We start from the raw sequence: 19,347 nt of genomic DNA, 5'->3' as shown, positions 1-19,347 counted from the left end.
AGAAAAAAATTTCTGGGATTTGGGGCTATATGAACATGTGCGAACCATCCACATGGTTCTAGTTATATATAAAATGCTCCATGGATTTCAAGGATTACTTGTAATGCAGTAAAAAATGTGACAAAGGAATTAAGAGCAGTGAGTGATGGGAACTGGATAAAAGAGATCTTTGAAAGCTGATGACTTCTGTTAAAACATTTCACTCATTTATTGCCTTTAAAGCAACAGGTGCTTCACCCTTCTGTCTCTACTTTTTATCCATGAAGTGACAAATTACAAAAAGTAAGTTCTCTGTTCTTTGTTGAACATTCTTTGGTCTCTACATTTCTCAAGAATAAAGTGGGAACAAAAAGGGCCTTTCTTACAGCATTTCAGCTTTCAGAATGTCCGATACACACTCATTGCATTAGACAAAATATAGTAAGGAAGACCTATTCATTTGGGAAATTGGCAATAATCTGAAGGAAATAAAATTACTTTGCTTCTGAACATTCTGTGCTGTGATTGAATGTTTTCTCTTGAAGGAAACTTTACGATTGGAAATTTTCACTCATTACAAATTTTCTACTTTGTTCCGGATGAAGGAGATTTTATTGTATATGAAACAAAACCCCCCAGACTAAATTAGAAATCTTCATTGGGTAAGCAATGTCTCATAATACGTTCTACAGAATGACAGAGAGCCTTAGCCAAGGAGACAAAAGCTATTCCCAGAAACCCTGGGCCCGGGAACGCCTCCCTGGCATTTCAGGGCTGTTTATCTAGTGGTGGTAGTCTTTTGAAGCTAGGGGAGTGAGGGGGCTTTGCTTAGATGAGCACAGCAAGAGGAAATGGCACGTGTGTTACATTTTATTACTGTATAACACACACACCCTTGTGCACTTCACCTCCACCCACCAAACAACTTGTGTCTTGGCAGAAAGGCAGCCAGGAGCGAAACCCACAGCTTCTTTACTTGCTTTCTCTTCTTAACTAGGTTACTTTGCACAGTATTCACTTTTCCTTCTCCACTACTGCCTTCTAAGAGTCACATCATAACTTCTGTGATGGAAACAAAAATTTAACTTAGAACTCAAGTGATCGCACACACACTCTAGGATCTTAAACTAAAATCTCAACATCACCCTAAAATATTACCAGTGTCATTCACTCCAATTTAGTTAAGTAATATTTTTCTTAAGAAACAGTTGAATTCCTTTGGCTTATTCCCTATATAGTACAAGGTAAACTACCACTGTGTGGTCTTTTTCCACAATTATTAACATCAACCTATTTGACAAACAGTACACACCTCTTATGACAAGGCGCCAAGCAGACATACAAGGCTATCTGCTTCCTAGTGGAGGGCATCACAGATGGTGGTGCCAGGACAGACATAGGACAGATGTGAGCAGCAGTTAGCCAGTGTGTATGTTCCAGAAGAGTGACAGGTAAGCTCCAACCATTATTTTTGCAGGTTATAAATCATGGTATTTCAGTTTTCTATTTTTTGAGGATTCTTTTCTTTTTCCAAGACAGGGTTTCTCTGTGTAGCCCTGGATGTCATGGAACTCATGCTGTAGACCAGGCTGGCTTCTAACTTAAAAGATCCACCTGCCTCTGCCTCCCAAGTGCTGAGATTAAAGGTGTGGGTGTGCACTACCACCACCTGGCAGATTTCTAATTTTTATGAGATATGCACCAGACTAGGATCTTTAAAGATTTTGTAATTAAATTTATGCATAAACTAGTAACTGGTTTGGTATCAGACCATTCATTTGGGATGTGAGCCCTCTACCCTAGGCAGCTGAGGAGATGCTGAGCAGTTAAGAGGGGACTTCTGCAACAGACACTTTGATCTAATGGAGGAACCAAAGGAGCCCATGCAAAAAGCTCTCGGGCACTAGAGCTTCAGAGAAGCCTGGGACACTGTGGGGGCTGAGTCAAGAACAGAAGTGGCTGGCAGGGACCACGACATCCAGGATAGTGTGTCCTGCAGCATGTGACACAGTATGGAGCAAGGAAGGGCTGGCTTAAAGGGTTCCCCTCCTCCCACCCATGCCTGGTAACAGCTGCAGGCTGTGGCCGGGGAAGGAGGGTGAGTCACACTGAGATTATGTTGCCACACTTTCTCATGCTCCCACATTTGCAATACCCCTCGTGCCCCCCACGCTGACCCTTGGCAAATGGCTGTTGGCTTCACTGGCTCCCTTGGTGTAAGAGGAAAGCAGTGAGGCAGCTTTCCAAAGCTCACTGCTCACTAGTGACAGCAGTCTCTCAGTCTCCACATTAATTCTATAAAAACATGGAATTACTAAAAAATAAACACCTGGCATGTGTGCTGACTGCATATAAATGAGGGCTTACCCAAAACAGAGTGAGAACACAAGTTTTAAAAAACTTTTAGGCAAATGGCAAGATTATGAAAGCTTAAATGTATTTGATCACTAAAAAGTACACACATGGACAAAAATAAAGAAAATAAAGGGGCAGATTTGCAATTTCTTGTCAAAAACAAAAACTGTATTTTTATTGACAATACTGTTCTTTAATGACCTCTGCAAGAAGCAAACCTATCAGTTTAAGCTGTTACTCTGATGGTCGCTGTCAGGACTGCTTTCTGACAGATCTGAAACGCTGGGGTGTCCTTTGTTTTACCACTCATTCCACTGCCTTTGGCTGACTTCCCTGGATCTTTTCCAGAAGTCAGGGTGACCACTTGTTTGATTCTGAGTGCAATGGAACACATGACAAAGGTAAGTATACAATACAGTCAGGGTTTTTCGCCCTCCTCTTCCTCGCTGGGCAACTTATTTGTTAAGAGTTAATCTACCTTCTCCAAGAGGCCTCCCTGGAGTAGCCATCTGGGCTAGGTGTCCTCCCAGTGAGAACACTTTATCAGTGCTCCAATGTGCTATTGAGACTGTCGGCCCCTCACTGGGTACTCAAGAACAGAATGTACCCCAGTGCCCAGCACGCAGCTAACACTGTTAGTGCTTTGAGGATACGTATGCGAACCAACAGATCCTTGTGAACTGGGACCAGATCAATGTCAGGTGTGCTATTATAAATAACTTTAAAGAAAGAGTTTAGTTTTAGGATCAATATACAAAAATCTGTTTTATGCATACATCTCAAGGCATTAATAATGTATTAAAGTTTTGGGTGTGTTGGTGTGTGCTCTGCCACACACAATCTCACTAAAGAACTACATACACGAACAGAAACAAAAGCCCTTTGTGCTCATCTTATTACCAACACAAATTATGCATCCTTATTACTGTAGATCTTCAAATGCTTTCATAAAGAGAAAAGAGGAAACGAAGTCACAAACAGGTGGCAGCTGTGTTAACTACACCAGAGAGGCGGGAACTGCCTCAGTCCTGCTCAGCACAGAAGCCCTGGAATCTCTCAGAAACAGGATGCTCTGAACCGGGATTACACCAGCTGTCTCACACTCCTGTAAATCTCAATGAAGGACCCGACGGATTCCAGGCCTTCTACCATGGTTGGTTTACATCTTAATGGATTTTCCCTGGTGCTTCATCTTTGAGTTCATTGACAGCCCCAATACTGTATTTCTGAAGTAGTTCTGCTATTACAGTTCATCTGCAGGAAATGAGCAGAAAGCCAATGAACAGACAATAGCACCAGCGAGGGCACAGAGACCACCAGAGAGGGCACCAAGACATTGCCCACATTCCTCAGGCTCATAACTAAGTCACCAGCAACTCAAAAGGATACATGAACCACAGGCTATCAATGTGCAATACAAGGAGCAAACACAGGATTTCATAGTACTTTGGCAAATTAATTTCTTTTTCAAGCAAAGACTGCTCAGGATGTGCTGAGCAAGAATGTAGTAAAATCATCTAAGACTGGGGATTTGCCAATACATCCTTCCCACTTTTGCATCAGTCTTTTGAACAGAGCTCTCTCTCTCTCTCTCTCTCTCTCTCTCTCTCTCTCTATATATATATATATATATATATAATTTTCAAAGACACTTTGATAATGATTTTTTAAAAACTCTATACTGGGATTTGCTGTGCAATTCCTGAAAAAAACAAAAAAAAATTTTGGCTTTAAGCAAAATAAAAATAAAACAACTAGTAAGGAAGTGAACTGGTCTTTTACCAGGTGCTACCGCTACTGGTATCCAGAGTTACTGCTTTTTAGTTCCTGTTGCTTTTATGATACGTGGGGGTCAATGGGAGGAAATGTGAATTCTTTACCTTACTCTCAAGTACAAGAAAGCAGCAATGTGAAACTTCCAGAGAAGCCTGGTGGGTGTGCCTGCTCACACCTGCGATTCTAGTACCTGGAATACTGAGGCAGCAGGTCAGCCATGAATTCCAGACCAACCAAGCAGGCCTGCTTCAAACAACTAAACCAAACCAACCAACCAACCAACCAACCAACCAACCAACCAACCAACCAACCAATCAACCAACCAACCAACCACACACACACACACAGAGAGAGAGAGAGAGAGAGAGAGACAGAGAGACCTTGTGTCAAAAAACCACTATCACCACCACCAACAGAAAGAAACAAAATCAGAAAAAATATGCAATTTTGTAAGTTGTTACAAGCTTTAAGGGCAGAATGTGGAAGGGACCAGAGCCAGCATCTGGATCATCCTTCACTTAGTTTTTTTTCTCATTACACTAGTATTTGAGTGAGAGTGTGTGCATGCCATCCTGTATATGCAATAGTGCATACAGAGGTCAAACTTCAATTTTCAAGAGTCATGTTCTTCCTGCCATAGTCTGTGTCCCAGGATCTGAACTCTGGTAGTTCTTGCTGGCCCAATCTTTGTCTTTTAAAATGTGCCTGGTAAATCTACTCCTATACTTGTGATAATTAATAGAATAATGCTAGGCTTGGGGAGAGAATGGAACACACACTTGCAATTTTGAATACACAGAGCCTGAAGCTCTGAAATGGTTCAGGCACCAGATCTGCCCAAACTCAAGCTGTTCCTGCCTTGCTAGTGAAGTAGCAAAGAGTAACCTTTGATTTATGTATTTTACTAGTATTAATAATGTACCTATACATTTATAAATAGACCCATTAGGCTGTGAGAACTTGAATGACCCAACTCAGTCACAGGCTAGAGAGGGAACAGAATAATCATCAAGTTCTCATGGATAGTGAACAACAGACAAAGGTGTCTGTTTCCATTTGTAAAGTTGTAAAGGTATAAGATAATAAAACAGGGCTCACAGAACACACTAGAACGGAAATAAACAGGCAAAAGAACTAAGTGGTAAGGGACCAGCGAGAGGCCACAAAGCATCTGACCCATGGCGACCCCACCTGTGCTCTGGAGCAGAGCAGCCATTCTGTCTTGCAGACACTGGAGACAAACTGTGAAGACATTCACATGTTAAGACCCAGGAAGGCACAAAGACGGATCCCAAAAACTGAAAGCACAAGCCCTTTCCTTTACATTGTATGGAAAAACACGCAGAGCTCTCATCCCTGAAACCTAATGGGAGATGTGTACATTTTCAGAGCTGGCTGTTGATGCAGTCTCACACAGACATCTGCATAATTCTCATTTTGTTTTTACTTGATTGTTTCCTTGACACTGTAACGAAGCCACGTGGATGCCTTCCTCAGTGCCCTACACACAAGCAGATGTCAGAATAAGCAAAATAAATACACCTTTACCAGGATGCACTGAAGGGAAATTGGGGTAAGAGCCAGGAGGGCCAGGGCACAGGGAAGGTGCTTTTCCAGAAGGGCCACCGTAATCATTACCTTCAGAGCTAAAAGGTTTATTTATAATGGTGTGTCTGTGTGCGTGTGTGTGCAGAGCTAGCTACATGTTGCTTGAGTTGGCTCTGAACTTGGTATGTAATAAAGAATGACCTTGAATTACTGGTCTGCTTCATAACTCCTGGGAGCACAGGGCTGTACCACCATGCCTGGCTTCTATAATATGAATGGGCAATAACTCATTGTCAACTTTCTTACTCTTTCTACTATTTGTTAAGTCTCTGAAAAAAAAGGCACATACACTTTCTATATGATTTCATGAACTTAGAACATGGAGCAGTCTGTGGTGTGCAGTCACTACTCAGGTTAAAGGTCTCTGCTCTTAAGCTTTAGGACATTATCTTTGTCCCCTCCTGGTTTTTAAAGTCTTGTAAAGTTTTAAGTAAGTTTAAGGAAACCTTTCTACTAAAGGTATAGCTCCCAAAGTTTAACAGTAACTAGTTTTTTCAAGTTATGCCAGGAAGCAGAATTTCTTTTTTTAGCCCCCCCCTCAATTTTCTAGAACGTATACATAGTTCAAAAAGAAGAGGAAATATGAGCCAGGTGGTGGTGGTGGTGGTGGTGGTGGTGGTGGTGGTGGTGCACGCCTTTAATCCCAGCATTTGGGAGGCGGAGGCACATTTCTGTGAGTTCAAGGCTAGCCTGGTCTACAGAGTAAGTTCCAGGACATTCAGGGCTGTTACACAGAGAAACTCTGTCTCAAAATACAAACAAAAAGAGCAAATATGAATAATTTCTAAGAAAAAAACAAGAAACAAACAAACCAAGACCTCCCCATCTTTTCCTAACATGTTTCAAGGGATTTTAGTAATTATATTTTAGTGTTTCAAGAAATAATTGTCATGGCTGTAACATAAATGTACCTAATCACTGCTGATGGTCAAATCTACTGGCAAAACATGATGTCCTAATTTAAAAAGAAAAAAAGCTGGAGTGTTAAATATACAAGTTTCAATCACTGATAAGACATGATTAATCAGTTCGGAGTTTCTGAGAAAGTGTCTTTCTAGAAAATACTAGACTGATTATTCTTGTCATCTCCAGCCCCATGTTGTTTATTTTATGGGTAAGAGTGCCTGCATGGATGTATGCCTGCCTGTGTATGCTTGGTGCCCTTGGAGGCCAGGAGGAAGGCCTACACCCACCGGAATTGGAGTTACCGGAGCTGTGAGCTGCCATGTGGACGCTGGGAACAAGCCCTGCACCTCTGTAAGAGCAGTGAGTGTTTGTAACTGCTGAGCTGTCTCTCTAGCCTCTTGACTGTTCTCTCTTGATCTCTCTCTGTAAGAGCAGTGAGTGTTTGTAACTGCTGAGCTGTCTCTCTAGCCTCTTGACTGTTCTCTCTTGATCTCAGTGGTTTGGGCCACACGGCGTCCTTATTTTTTCTGGTTGCCACTAAACAACTATCTCTTATACTTAGTTCTCATCTGAGTGGCTACCAGAAGGGCTAAGCAAGCCTTTCCACATTGGTAGGCTGCTGGCTTAGCTAGCCATGTAATGCTAACCATGACTTCAGGCACTCAGCATTTACTGCTTTCTCTTGGCAGTACGGCAGCTACAGCTCCACCTTACGGGTACTTACTATGCCACATACAGGCACCAGAGTGGTGCCCTGGCCTACACTTCAATCCTGGAGCAATTCCTCACATCCCACAAATGCCAGGACTGTGGGTTTAAACAGGCAAAGAAGTCTTCCTAGGGGGTCTGTTTTTGATTTAAACTGGTTTCTTATTTGGGTGATTATGGCTAAATGAAACAGAAAAGACTGTTTTAAAATATAAGGATGTGATTTAATCTTTTGACATCTATACTGCATACACAAACCACAGAAAGCAACCCATGTACAGTTTCTTGTACATACAGCTACGCCCTTTACAAGCCTGCCATACCCAGAGCACTTTGCTGACATATGCCTGTGCTTTCAACTTAAATTTCATTCTACCTAGCTTAAAAAGGGACGCTTATTTCCCAGGTGCATAGCAGCTAAGGGACTGAGGACAAAGATACCTGGGATCTTAAGGTCTGAGGTTCCTAGTATTTAACACATGGAGCACTGAGTGTGGGTAAAGGTAAGATCTAAAAGTCTTATTTATAGTAATCACAACTTTTACTCTACATGCCATATATTCACGGAACTTTCATGGATGGAAATAAACATTTTCTGTGTCACCATATGTGCTAAAGTATGATTCATGAAATATTACTTTAGGTTTAAGTTGTATTGAAATCCGGAAACAGGTTATTACAGATTTGTTACTCCTATTATACCATGCACATGATCTTCAAGCTCACACATGATTACCAAGAGTGGTTCAGGATATGTTTATGCACTGGTGTCATTCTCCAAATGTTAATGGTGCCAAGCAACAGCAGCCCTCACATACAGTCTGTGAACCCTGTCATAGTGCAGGGAGGAGCAACTTCTCCCTTGGGCTCAGTGAAATAAGAGCTGCAAAAGGAAAAGATGAAATACTTTCTGCTTTTATCATTGCCATTTGTTTTCCTTTCCTCCTTGGCCCTGCAGGAAATTTCCTCCACAGATGTACAGAAACTAAGGTTCTATTACGAGGAGGGGAAGACAGGCTTTTATTCACATCCTACAAATAGTTACACCAAATCAGAAATTACCTCAAATTACAGGGGATAGTTATGTCATCTTTCTTTTCATAATCTAGCCATTTATACACTTTGATTTTCTTGACTTCCATTTTGGTTTATTAACATCAAAGTTGGTCAGCATTTATCTCTTTTCAGGTATTTTGACCTGAGGCAGTAAGATCAAAAGCAAACAAAACAAAAAATGCCCCAATCTTCTCTGCATTCTTGTAAGAAAGCTTTGCATATGTCTTGGTCTTACAGTGTTTCATGGTTATCAAACTTCTGTATGTTGTTGTAAAGCTTATTACCTGGGGTATATCAACTTAAATGAACACAAACAGACTCCAGCACAGGCCAGCAAGTCTGTTTTACTCATTGCTAGTGTCTTACCATCTTTTTACTCCTTTGCCCCAAAATACACATCACAAACACAAGCCCTCTCTCACTCTTGATGTTGTCCTGTGGCTGTGCTGATGTGGACACGTCTGCTGCCACTTACCCAATGCTTTCTGGTTAGACAAGCATTCTGCTTTAGGAGATGAGAAATGGCCACACAGAGAACTTTGCTATATTTACTATAGGAACCTGACAGTAAACTCCAGGAAATATAGGGTCGATTATGCTTCTACACGAAGCATATAACGGACCTGCTTCCCTCCAACCTTGCTGAGTTTAAATCAAATGGCCGACTCTCTTGAAAAACAATGTAGGACCTGCCTGCCTCTGCCTCCTGAGTACTAGGATTGAAGGTGCGTGCCACCACTACCTGGCAACGGTCAGTTTTCTTTAATGGTGTGTGTGGTATTTGAATGTAATTGGCTCCCATAAGCTCATAGGTAGTGGCATTGATAGAGGTGTGGCTTTGCTGGAGTAAGTATGCTTTGTTGGAGGAAGGGTCACTGTGGGGGCAGTCTCTGTGAGTTCTGGGACAGGATGTTATTACATAGTGAGTTGCAGGATAGCCAGGGCTATGGCAAGCTGACCATGTACCAAGACAGACCCCACTCTCAAGGCTAACTGGGCAATGCAGGCTGGACTTGATAGGGAAAGAAAAACTACAGCTCAAGATACTGCCCAGTGTCACAGTTCATTTCCTGTTACCTATGCAGGATGCAGGACTCTCAGCTCCTTCTCCAACACCACGTCTACCTGCGTGATGCCATGTCCCACCATGATGATAATGGACTGAATCTCTGAACTCTAAGTCACCCAATTAAATGTTTTCCTTTATAATAGTTGCTATGGTCATGTTGTCTCTTCACAGCAATAGACACCCTAAGACAGCTTGACACCTGGTCTATTAACTACACTCCAGTATAGGCCTGACAGTTCAGCCACTGCCATCTTAAGCAGAACAGCTATGACTACCTTGCCAGAGGCCCTCATAAGATTGTGTCTGTTGAATTCTCTCACAGGAAAGGAAGACCACCAGACTCTCCCCTAAGACTCCAGCCACTCCCTCCCACCTAAACACCACACTCTCAGCTCTGTGTGATTTGGTCCCAGCTGTACTTGACCTTGGGAGATGCTAGAAAATATGTAGGAGGCAGGAAGTTAATTAAGTGGGAGACTATCTATGCAGTTTTGGGGAGGCTGACACCCATGCCAAGGTAGGAGTTTTCAGTGACATAGCTGTTTTGTCATCACCCATAGGATGGACTGGATGAACTCTTTCTTTGGTCTGTCAGTGCTCTATCTAGGGTAAGTAGGCACTCACTTGGCTCACAACTCTCCAGAAGTTCACATATCAAATCCTTTGCTATCAGTAGTCAACTAAGAGTTTCCTTGTCCCTTGAAACCTGGTGGAACTGTCTTCACTCTATACTACACAGTGGACTGATACTCAAGACACCAGAAATATTTGTTCTTACGTCCCAGTCTGTCTTATTTGTTCAGAATGGAGCCCAAAGGCCCACATCAAAAGTCAAGGCCACTTCAGACTGGTAGATATAATGGCTTTGGTTGCACCTTCGGGAAAACATCCTTCACATCAGGGCATTTCCAAGCAGGTCTACTGAGAAGCTTCTGTGGCAATTCCAGAGGGGCCTTAAGTCTCACACAGTCCAGCGTGTACTGATTATGCAGTGCCGCAGGGCTGAATGACTGTGCAGACCAGATTGAGCACACGCACCTCTCCAAGGGCAGACTCCTGTTGGCAGCTTTCTTCTCTACTAGAGAACTTTATTATATTGCTGTGGATATATCTATCCAAGACTGCTTCAAAGGGGCCAACATTCAGCTTTATGTGTCCCAACGCCTTACTTCCTTCAGTGTTCATTCTTCCTTGTCTAGGGGTAGATAGCTATTTTTTGGCCCTGCTGCTTTTCTGGGTTTCTTTCTCCTAAGAAGCTTTGAGGGCAATGCAAAGATACAGACATTATTCTATAATCTTCAGTTGAAGTGAGTAGTATTACATAAATGCATGCAAACAAAATGCAGCAAACAAAAATTTAAAAGATTTATTTGCTGATTCATGTTGTGTGTGTCCACAAGCACATGTTTGTGGGGGTTAGAGAGTAACCTGAAGGAATTAGTTTTACCATGTAGGTCTAGGGACTGAACTCAGGTTGTCAGGTTTGACAAATGTTCCTTTACCCACAGAGCCATTTGAATCCCCAGCATCTAACCATTAAAACACCCAAAATTCAATTGGCTTTTGCCATATACCAGGACTATTTAAATTAAAAAATAATCTAATTGGTTTGAGGTTTACTGGTGGAAGCCTCTCAATTTAGTTGGAGTAAAAGCATTGATTTTACATAAAATCTAAAATTGGGATTTGCTTCATTAAATGTGATAGCAAAAGACAAAATCTTATTGTACAGAGATACATAAAATGCTAGTAATATTAAAACCTCAATTTCATATGTATAAGTAAAAGAGATGAAGTTTTATACCTTTGAGAAAATTATTACATAATTATTATTATAATAAGGCTATATCAATTTATTTACTCATTTAGCTATGTATTTACTGCACTTATATGCCAGTCATAATACACTTGTTGAATCCAGAAGAAAAGAGTACAGTCTCATCTTTACCTTTTTCTACTGGGAACAGGGGATGACATGTCTCTAGGGTGCCAAGCGTGTAACTGAGTTTATTAGGGACAATAGGGAATTGCTCTATGCTTCTGTCTAACCTTTCTATAAGTGACAGCTAAACCAAAGCCACATTATTAAGCAGTGCAGTTTAATTCATTCCATCACTGTTCTAGGCACCAAAATGCAGGGATGAAACAGACAGACAAATGGTCACTCCACCAGAAGGTAAAATAAGTCTATAAAATAATTCTGAAAGGGGAGAAAAGAAGAACCTGATCAGTGGAGCAGAAGTTTGTAAGAATTCGTAAATACAAATGCAACTAGCCCTCCTAGGGGGAACAAGATACCGATGAACTTATATACTAAGGAAAGTGGACTAACTCCTCACTTTTACTTGGAATAGAGATATGCAGTAATGTCCAGAAGACAAATCTATCATTGAAAAGCACAAAACAAAACAACCAAAACAACAACAACAACAATAACAAAAAATCCAAAACAAACCCCTGAAATGAAGCCAGGAAAACTGCTAGAATCCAAATTCTATATAATGTGACAAAATTTATAAGCAAGTCACTTATTGATGAACCCTAAAGCAAGTTCTACTACGAACTTCTGGCAGGAGACAGTATTGTGTTACCCTGTTCTACACATTATACGTTCTGAAACAGCATCATCACATTTACACAAGGCATGTGCAATTTGGACTCTGTACAGCTTATGTTGCAAACCAGTCCCTCGATTAAGATGCCACCATTTCCCAATTACTGTGACAACTCTGCAACTTGTTTTTAATTCACTCATTTTTCCAAGGCCTTGACACTTTTCCCACAGAGCTAAACAAATATTATATAGCTTGATAAAACGGCGGGCTTAACAGGATTGCAAATGATACCGAGATGCTGTAACAATTATAATAGGAATAATTTCTACTCAAAACAGAGTTGGATTCTGTAAAATGATAGCACCAGGCTTCTTAAACGTTTCCAGTCCCAATTCTGTTTTTACTGAACTTTTTAAAAAATAAGACCCTAGGTACAGAGGTATGTATGTGAAATAGTTATACAAACCAGCTAATGATAATAAATTATCAAGCTTATAACCATTGATTTTTATACATATATTTTTACCATTTATTAAAGAGGAAAGCAAATTTTGGGGAAATGATGGGAAGATGTTAAGTACTTGCAGCAAGCTAGAGAACCACAGTTCAGATTCCGGAGCCCACGCAAATGTCATAAATGCCAGGTCAGTTGAGTGTGGTGGCCTGCCCATAATTCCAGTTAGGAAGGTAGACCAGGGTTTCTCAGATCAGTCTGAGTAGCAAGACCGACCAGAATCTGCAAGCTCTAGGAAGACTCCTGTATTTACCTCAGATCTCTACTTCTTGTATCCAGATTTACACACAGGCACACCCTCCATACACATACAAGTGGAAAAAAAAAGAATAAAAAATTCCCAAACCACGGTCTTCGAGGCGGCTCGGTGGGTAAAGGACCTTGCTGTTCAGACTAAAGCACCAAGTGTCGTCACTAAGAGCCACATGGTAAAGGAGAGAACAGACTCCAACGGTTAAGTTGCCGATGACCTCCATACATGCAAAGCATTTGGACCCACACATATAAACACAAATGAATTTAATAAAAATTTTAAAAGTATCTAATAAGATATGTGTGCTTCTTAAATCCTGGCTGGAGATCTGACACCACAGGACATGGAGCATTTTTAATGTGGTGCTGGGGTTTTTGGACTTGACTGACACTCTGCTTTTCTAGTTACCACTGCAAACACACATAAAGGCAATAAGCATTTAGGAGCACTTCAGAAACTGTTGGGAGTTAAGTCTTAATCCCAAACCAAAAGACATGTAATGACTTTAAAATCAGCAACCTACATTTTTCAAATCAAATATTTAAACACAATACAATTACAGATACAGTAATTTGATATACACTGAGGAATTCATAACATATAGTACTCTGGAATCTGAGCCAAAGTTGTGTGTCCAGAACAAGATTCCAGTGAAGTCACAGGTAACATCAGCAAGCACTGCTAGAAACTCCTGGCATTCACTGTGCATTGTATGTTTGAGATTTTGGTCATGGGTGCTTAGAAACCTTTTATTCTTGGCAGGAATTTGTTGTTTGTTTTTATAAAACAATCCCTCATCCAATTAGGGTCCCATATGCAAGCCTGTATGAGGGTGACACCCACAGTTAAGTAGCTTGTCAAGTGTGCCTTGTTTGCATTCCTAATTAAACAAGTTTAAATCACAGGCCACTGAAAACAAAGTAACCTCTTCTAAGATGCTTTCTGTGGGGGTGAGGTGGGGTGTGTACCTATGAGACTGCAGAACTGCAATGACTTCCTACAGTCCTTAAGATAAAAGTCCTACCACATGGCTTAGATAACTTAATGACATTCCAGGCCACTGAACACACCCATCTCATAGCTCAGCTTCTGCTGAGTCAAACTTTCTTGTAATCTCTGAGAAATATTCCCTTTACTTACACCCCTTTCTGCCAAATGAACTGCCAAGAAGCTCCAGGATGACCATTTATTATCATCCCTTCGGAAAACTAGGGATGCGCTGGGTGCTCTTCTAGTATCCTCCAAAGGGCAGCCAGCAGTTACAACATAGCATTAAAACTGCCCTCTGCTGTCACATTTCAAGTAGGTAAACTGCCTTTCTGACCCGATCCTTGCACACAGCCTTGGTACAAAGGATTTCAGTAATTATGAAAGGAAAGAAAGAAGGGTTCCATGCTGTCTGTTGCTTCATGACCTGGACATCTACACGTATTCCTGTTGACCCTGCACAAACCACAAGCTGTCAGTCACAATGGAAAATAGAAAAGAGTAGGATGCCATTAACACAATTACTTCATTTTTATTGACAATAATCATTTAGTGTCATGAATGAAAATGAAGGCTATCCTCATTATTAATCTAGAGCCACATGTGGTGCTGAGTAAAATAAACACAAAATAAAACTGTATGCACACATGTGCCCTAAGTGGTGGAGGATGATCAATAGATCCCCTTTTAAGAAAATACATTTAAATGACTGCCTTAGAGGGAGTTTACAAGCCACAGCTAACAGAATGCACTAGTTTTCAGCAGTTGCTGAGGAAGGAATGTCCATTGTGGTAGCAAAAGCGTAAAAATCTATTTTCTTTTCTTTTTGCTTTATTATAATAATCCTTATTTATTATTTTCAACAAAGTAAATAGGTGACACTCAGTTTAGCCAGCAAGACATATTGACAAACTCACAGTATTTTTGAAATAAAATAGGAAATAGTGATCTGCCTCTCTTTACCCCCATCCCCTTTGAGGCCTACCCCAGGAAATTTCAAATGATTTTGTTTTTTAAAATTGAGGGCTAAGAATAACTAAAATAGCGAAGAGGCTCCAAGGATACACTGGGGGGGGGGGAGGATTGCGCCGCATATAAGCTCAAGAAGGAAACATTTCTAAACAGATTAGTAGGAAAGGGAATGCAATGTTTGGTAGGAATAATAGTATAACCAAAATAAAAAAAGCATGAATACATACAGCTATTCACAAAATATAAGCACACAAGTTTGAGAAGATTTCATAAATGACTAAGAAATCATTGTTTCATAAGATGAAGTTTAGCAAGCTACTGGCTCATGTAATAACTTAGTGCTACTGTTGTACAGTCTTCAACAAGAGAATAACATTAATAGTATTTCTCTAGTGTCTTAGTCTTCTATTATAATTATGTGAAAAGGAGAAAGAATTTTCAAATCATCCAAAGAGCAGACCAAGCTGACGTGTGTCAACAGACCTTATAAAGCAACTGAGAAGATTCTGTGTTACTTTAGTTAGGCTGACGGGTATAGAGTTGCAGAGAATGAGGAAGCTAAGAATTGGAGAGCGAATCCAAAATACTACATTGGTGTAAACTATAAGGTGAAGTTAGTAACTTAAAGTGGAGATAGGCTAAAAGGGAGCCAGAAAACAACCAGAAAAAAACCTTAAAATTCAAAGGAGGTGAAGTGAAATCATTTTACAAATTGCTGAGGGCTTGTGGGTGGGAATTAAACTTGGTTTCTAGACAGTGAGTGAGTCACTGGCTGGAAGTTTTTTGAGTTAATAACAGGTCAGGGAATCTGGATACAATGGCTCTGAATTACAAACTTCTAAAATGTGGAGGGCTGGGAATGTGTTCAGTGGTAGAGTACTTGCGTAGCATATGCGAAATGCAGCAACAGGGAGAAAAAAGTGGATTTATTATTCAATGCGCTATTGGTTTCTAAGTTAAAATACTACCATGTATGAATTAACCTAAGGTTTTGATTAGGATGGAACTGAGTAATATGCAAGCAGAAAAACAAACACTGAAAAGTAAATCTGTCTGGCATAAGATTATAAAAAATGTTGGGGCTGGAGAGATGACTCAGCAGTTGAGAGCACTTGCTGCTCTTGTAGAGGACCCGTTTCAGTTCCCAGCACTTGTGGCCGCTTACAACCTCCAGTAACTCCAGTTCCAGGGGCCCAACGCCCTCTTTTGGCAAATGGGCACTAGGCGGCAGTGTATACACATATATGTGGGCAAAATACACACATAAAACAAAAAATAAACCTTAAAAAAACTTAACAAAAAGGCTATGTTGCCTGAGAAGTTTTCTCCACCTCTAATCAGACGTGGTGGGAGGTTGGAATCAATGCATGTATAAACTATATTCTATCTTCATACTAACAACATTTACCAACCTTTTAATCTGTAAGGTCTGCTTTTCTTTTTGTTGCATTTTAATGTTTCTTGAGCTATTCAAAAACTAAAACTAGATAACAGAAACCTAACACATAAGGAAAAATTAAAAAACCCTTTAATTCTAAGAAAATTAAAACAAAACAAAACGTCTCTATTTTAGGTAGCACTTTCCAACTTCCCAATGTTTTTACACGGGAAATATTTATCTTGAAACAGGGTACTTAACATTTGCACCCCAACAGCCCAGGTTTTAAGAAAACTTGTTTTGTTAAGTAGGTGTGTGTGTGTGTGTGTGTGTGTGTCCACTAAAACCTTAAGGCTGAAGACTCATGTAACAGTAGTCATTAGACCATATAAAATCTACGACTACCAACTGTTGTAACTTTTATAGTTGGTATTTTCATGACTGGACAAAGTCACATAGTAGGACGACTCCACCGTTCCATACAAAGAAGCCATCAGGGAAACCTAGCAACAAAGGCTAACAAAGGTACCTCCTGGCGAGGCAGGGGACGCCCAGCACCCAAAGATCCTGAATGCCCCTTCTCCACCAGCTGGGCAGAGCCGAGGCGTGGCAGGCGCCGGCCCAGGCCACGCCCACTCGCATCCCCAGCGGGGGGCCTCCATCACCCTCCTTCGGGGCTCTCCGGGCACGCGCCGGAGGTCTGGGGTCTCCGGTGCCTCCCTCCCAGGGGCGTGAGGGCGGAGCTCGTCCCGTACCTGCGCCAACACCTTAAGGCTGCCCTCGCGCGCAGCTGCTTTCACGCGGCCGTGGTGCCACGCCGCTCCTGCCCCTGCCAGCGCCACCCCGGCCACAGCCGCTGCCACAGGGCCGGGACTCGGGACAGCTCGTCGGCCGGCCGCGAGCCCGCGCCGCAGCCTTGCGCCCCAAGCCGCCAGCCGAGCGCTTCTCGCCGCAGCCGCCGCCATCTTTGCGGAAGCGCCTGAGCGTCGCGCTCCGCCCCCACCCTCCTGCTGCCTGAGAATTCACGAGTGGCTTGGCTCTCGCGAGATCTCAGCGGCCTTTCCCCCGCCCACTAGGCTCCCGCGTGTGAGCTGGGTGTGGCTGCCTCCTCGACGTTTAAGAGTGGTTGGAGGCGGCCCTGGGTTAGGGTGACAGGTCCCAAGGCAAAGGGCATCAACCGGAAAACTGTACAAACAAGTCGGAGCACCACCGTATTAAAAGAAAGGGCTGGAGGGATGAGTCAGACGTCAGAGGACTTGCTGTCCTTCCTGAAGTCCACAGTTCAATTCCCGAGACTTAAAGCCACATGTAACTCCAGCTCCAGGGGATCCAGCGCCCTCTTCTGGCCTCTATCATCACCAATAAAATTAAAATTAAAGAAGAAAGGGAAGTAGGTGTAGGGAAAGGGGGCCAGCCAAAGAAACACTTTGGCCTTGCAACCAAAACCAAAGAAATGTATACTGACCCTGAAACCAGTGCCAAAGAGACACACTTTGTCCCTGAAATCAGAGCCAGTGAAAGAAATAAGAAATACACTTAAATATATCCAAAAGGCTAAAAAGGACCAGAGAAAGAAACACACTTTGGCCCTGAAACCAGAGCCAAATCTGACCCTAACCCTGTGCAGAAAACTAACCAAACTTTGAGCAGGAGCTCTAGCTAATCTGAGCTCAGCATTGAAATCTGACCAATCCCCACCCTGAAAGCCCTATATAAACCCTGTGTTCAGTTTGTGGCTGTTCTTGCTAGCCTCTGGCAGAGGGCAACCACTCTCCTGGATTCTTCCCTCCCAATAAACCCCTTCGATGAGCTTTGGGTGAAGACCTTCTTTTGTGGCGAAGCAGAGACGACCCTGGGCAGAGCAGAGCGAGCAGGCCTGTAACACTTCCTTAGGAGAAACCTTCCCCTGGCAGAGCTGAACTTGGTTCTCCATTCCGGGGAGCAGAGCTGAACTGTAGCAACTTTGCCCAGGAAACCTTCTTCTGAGCAAAACTGCTACACTGGGCAAACATCTCCAGCTGGAAGCAGAGCCGATACACTGGGGAAGCCTTTTCCTGCGGCAAGGCTGTAAGCTGTTATGTTTACTGTGACCTGTGGTAGCCCTTGGCTCCTGAGCCCCAGGATACCTTTCCATCTGAGCTGTGTAACATTCAGTATTCTGTGACTCCCGAGTGCCAGAAAAGAAAAAAAGTAAAAGGGAATAAGTTGGAAGGGTGTTTGATAATAAATAGGGAGTCAAATTAGTTTTAGCATGACTTTTTATTAGACAGAATTCTCTGGAAAGTGAATGTTAGTGTTAAGTGAGCACTTCTAACAATAAGTGGTAAAGAACGTTAATAATCGTCACTGTGAACAGGATCGCAATAGTAGCATCCCATCCTCAAAGTGGCTGGGAGTATGGGGTTAAAAAGTTCTGCATTTTCTACAACATTATATTCGCCCTAAATGTCACATGCCTGGCTATAGTAAGAGTTACCTGAGCCAGAGGGTTGGTTCAGTGGGTAAAGGCACGTCATACCAAGCCTGATTACCTGAGTTGGACCCTCAGGACACATGTGGAGGAGACAACAGACTCCCACAAGTTGTTTTCTGACTTTCTGGTCGTGCAGTGAGTTCCAGGCCACCCATGACTATGTAGTGAAACCCTGTGTCAAAAGAAAATTAAGAATGTGTGTACAGCTGGGCGTTGGTGTCTCACGTCTTTAATCTCAGCACTATGGAGGCAGAGGCAGGCAGATCTCTGTGAGTTCGAGACCAGCCTGGTCTACAGAGTGAGTGCCAGGACAGGCTCCAAAACAATACAGAGAAATCCTGCCTCGAACCCTCCTCCCCCCAAAAAAGAATGTGTGTACATGCTCACTCTTACAGATCTCCATTTTTGCAGCTAAGGAAACTTTAAATTTTGTTTTTTAAGTCTTATTTTTATTTATGTATATGCATGTGTGTATGTATGCCACATATGGGTGAGTGCCTTCAGAGTCCAGAAGAGGGTGTTGGATCCCCTGTAACTGGAGGTAGAGGCACTTGTGATCAGCTTGATGTTGGTGCTGGGAATGGAACGATGGTCCTTAGAAGAACAGCAGGCACTCTTAAGTGATGATCTCTGTCTTCCGCCCCTAAAATGTGGTTTTTAATTGCAGTTAAATGGGCATGATGCTAGCTAGTACTTTACGCATTTAAGTGTAAAGGTCAGTGGCGTTAAGTTCTATACATGTTGTAATAAAATTTTTC

The 19,347-nt window shown here is 42.1% G+C and overlaps 1 protein-coding gene across 1 annotated transcript in view; it reads right to left on the bottom strand.

Moving 5' to 3' along the window:
- The window catches only part of Micu2 (mitochondrial calcium uptake 2), a 71,240-nt gene extending 54,122 nt beyond the window's left edge, over window positions 1–17,118 (bottom strand). The window contains exon 1 of the mRNA XM_040740561.1: window positions 16,872–17,118. Coding sequence (XP_040596495.1) covers window positions 16,872–17,081 — 210 coding nt within the window. The 5' untranslated portion in view covers window positions 17,082–17,118. The remainder of the gene's footprint in view (window positions 1–16,871) is intronic.
- Between the last annotated feature and the right edge of the window lie 2,229 nt (window positions 17,119–19,347).

This window comes from Mesocricetus auratus, unplaced genomic scaffold (assembly GCF_017639785.1).
Source record: "Mesocricetus auratus isolate SY011 unplaced genomic scaffold, BCM_Maur_2.0 Super-Scaffold_100707, whole genome shotgun sequence".
Taxonomy (NCBI): Eukaryota; Metazoa; Chordata; class Mammalia; order Rodentia; family Cricetidae; genus Mesocricetus; species Mesocricetus auratus.
The sequence above is the reverse complement of the archived record's forward strand: the minus strand, read 5'-3'. Positions and strand labels throughout refer to the sequence as shown.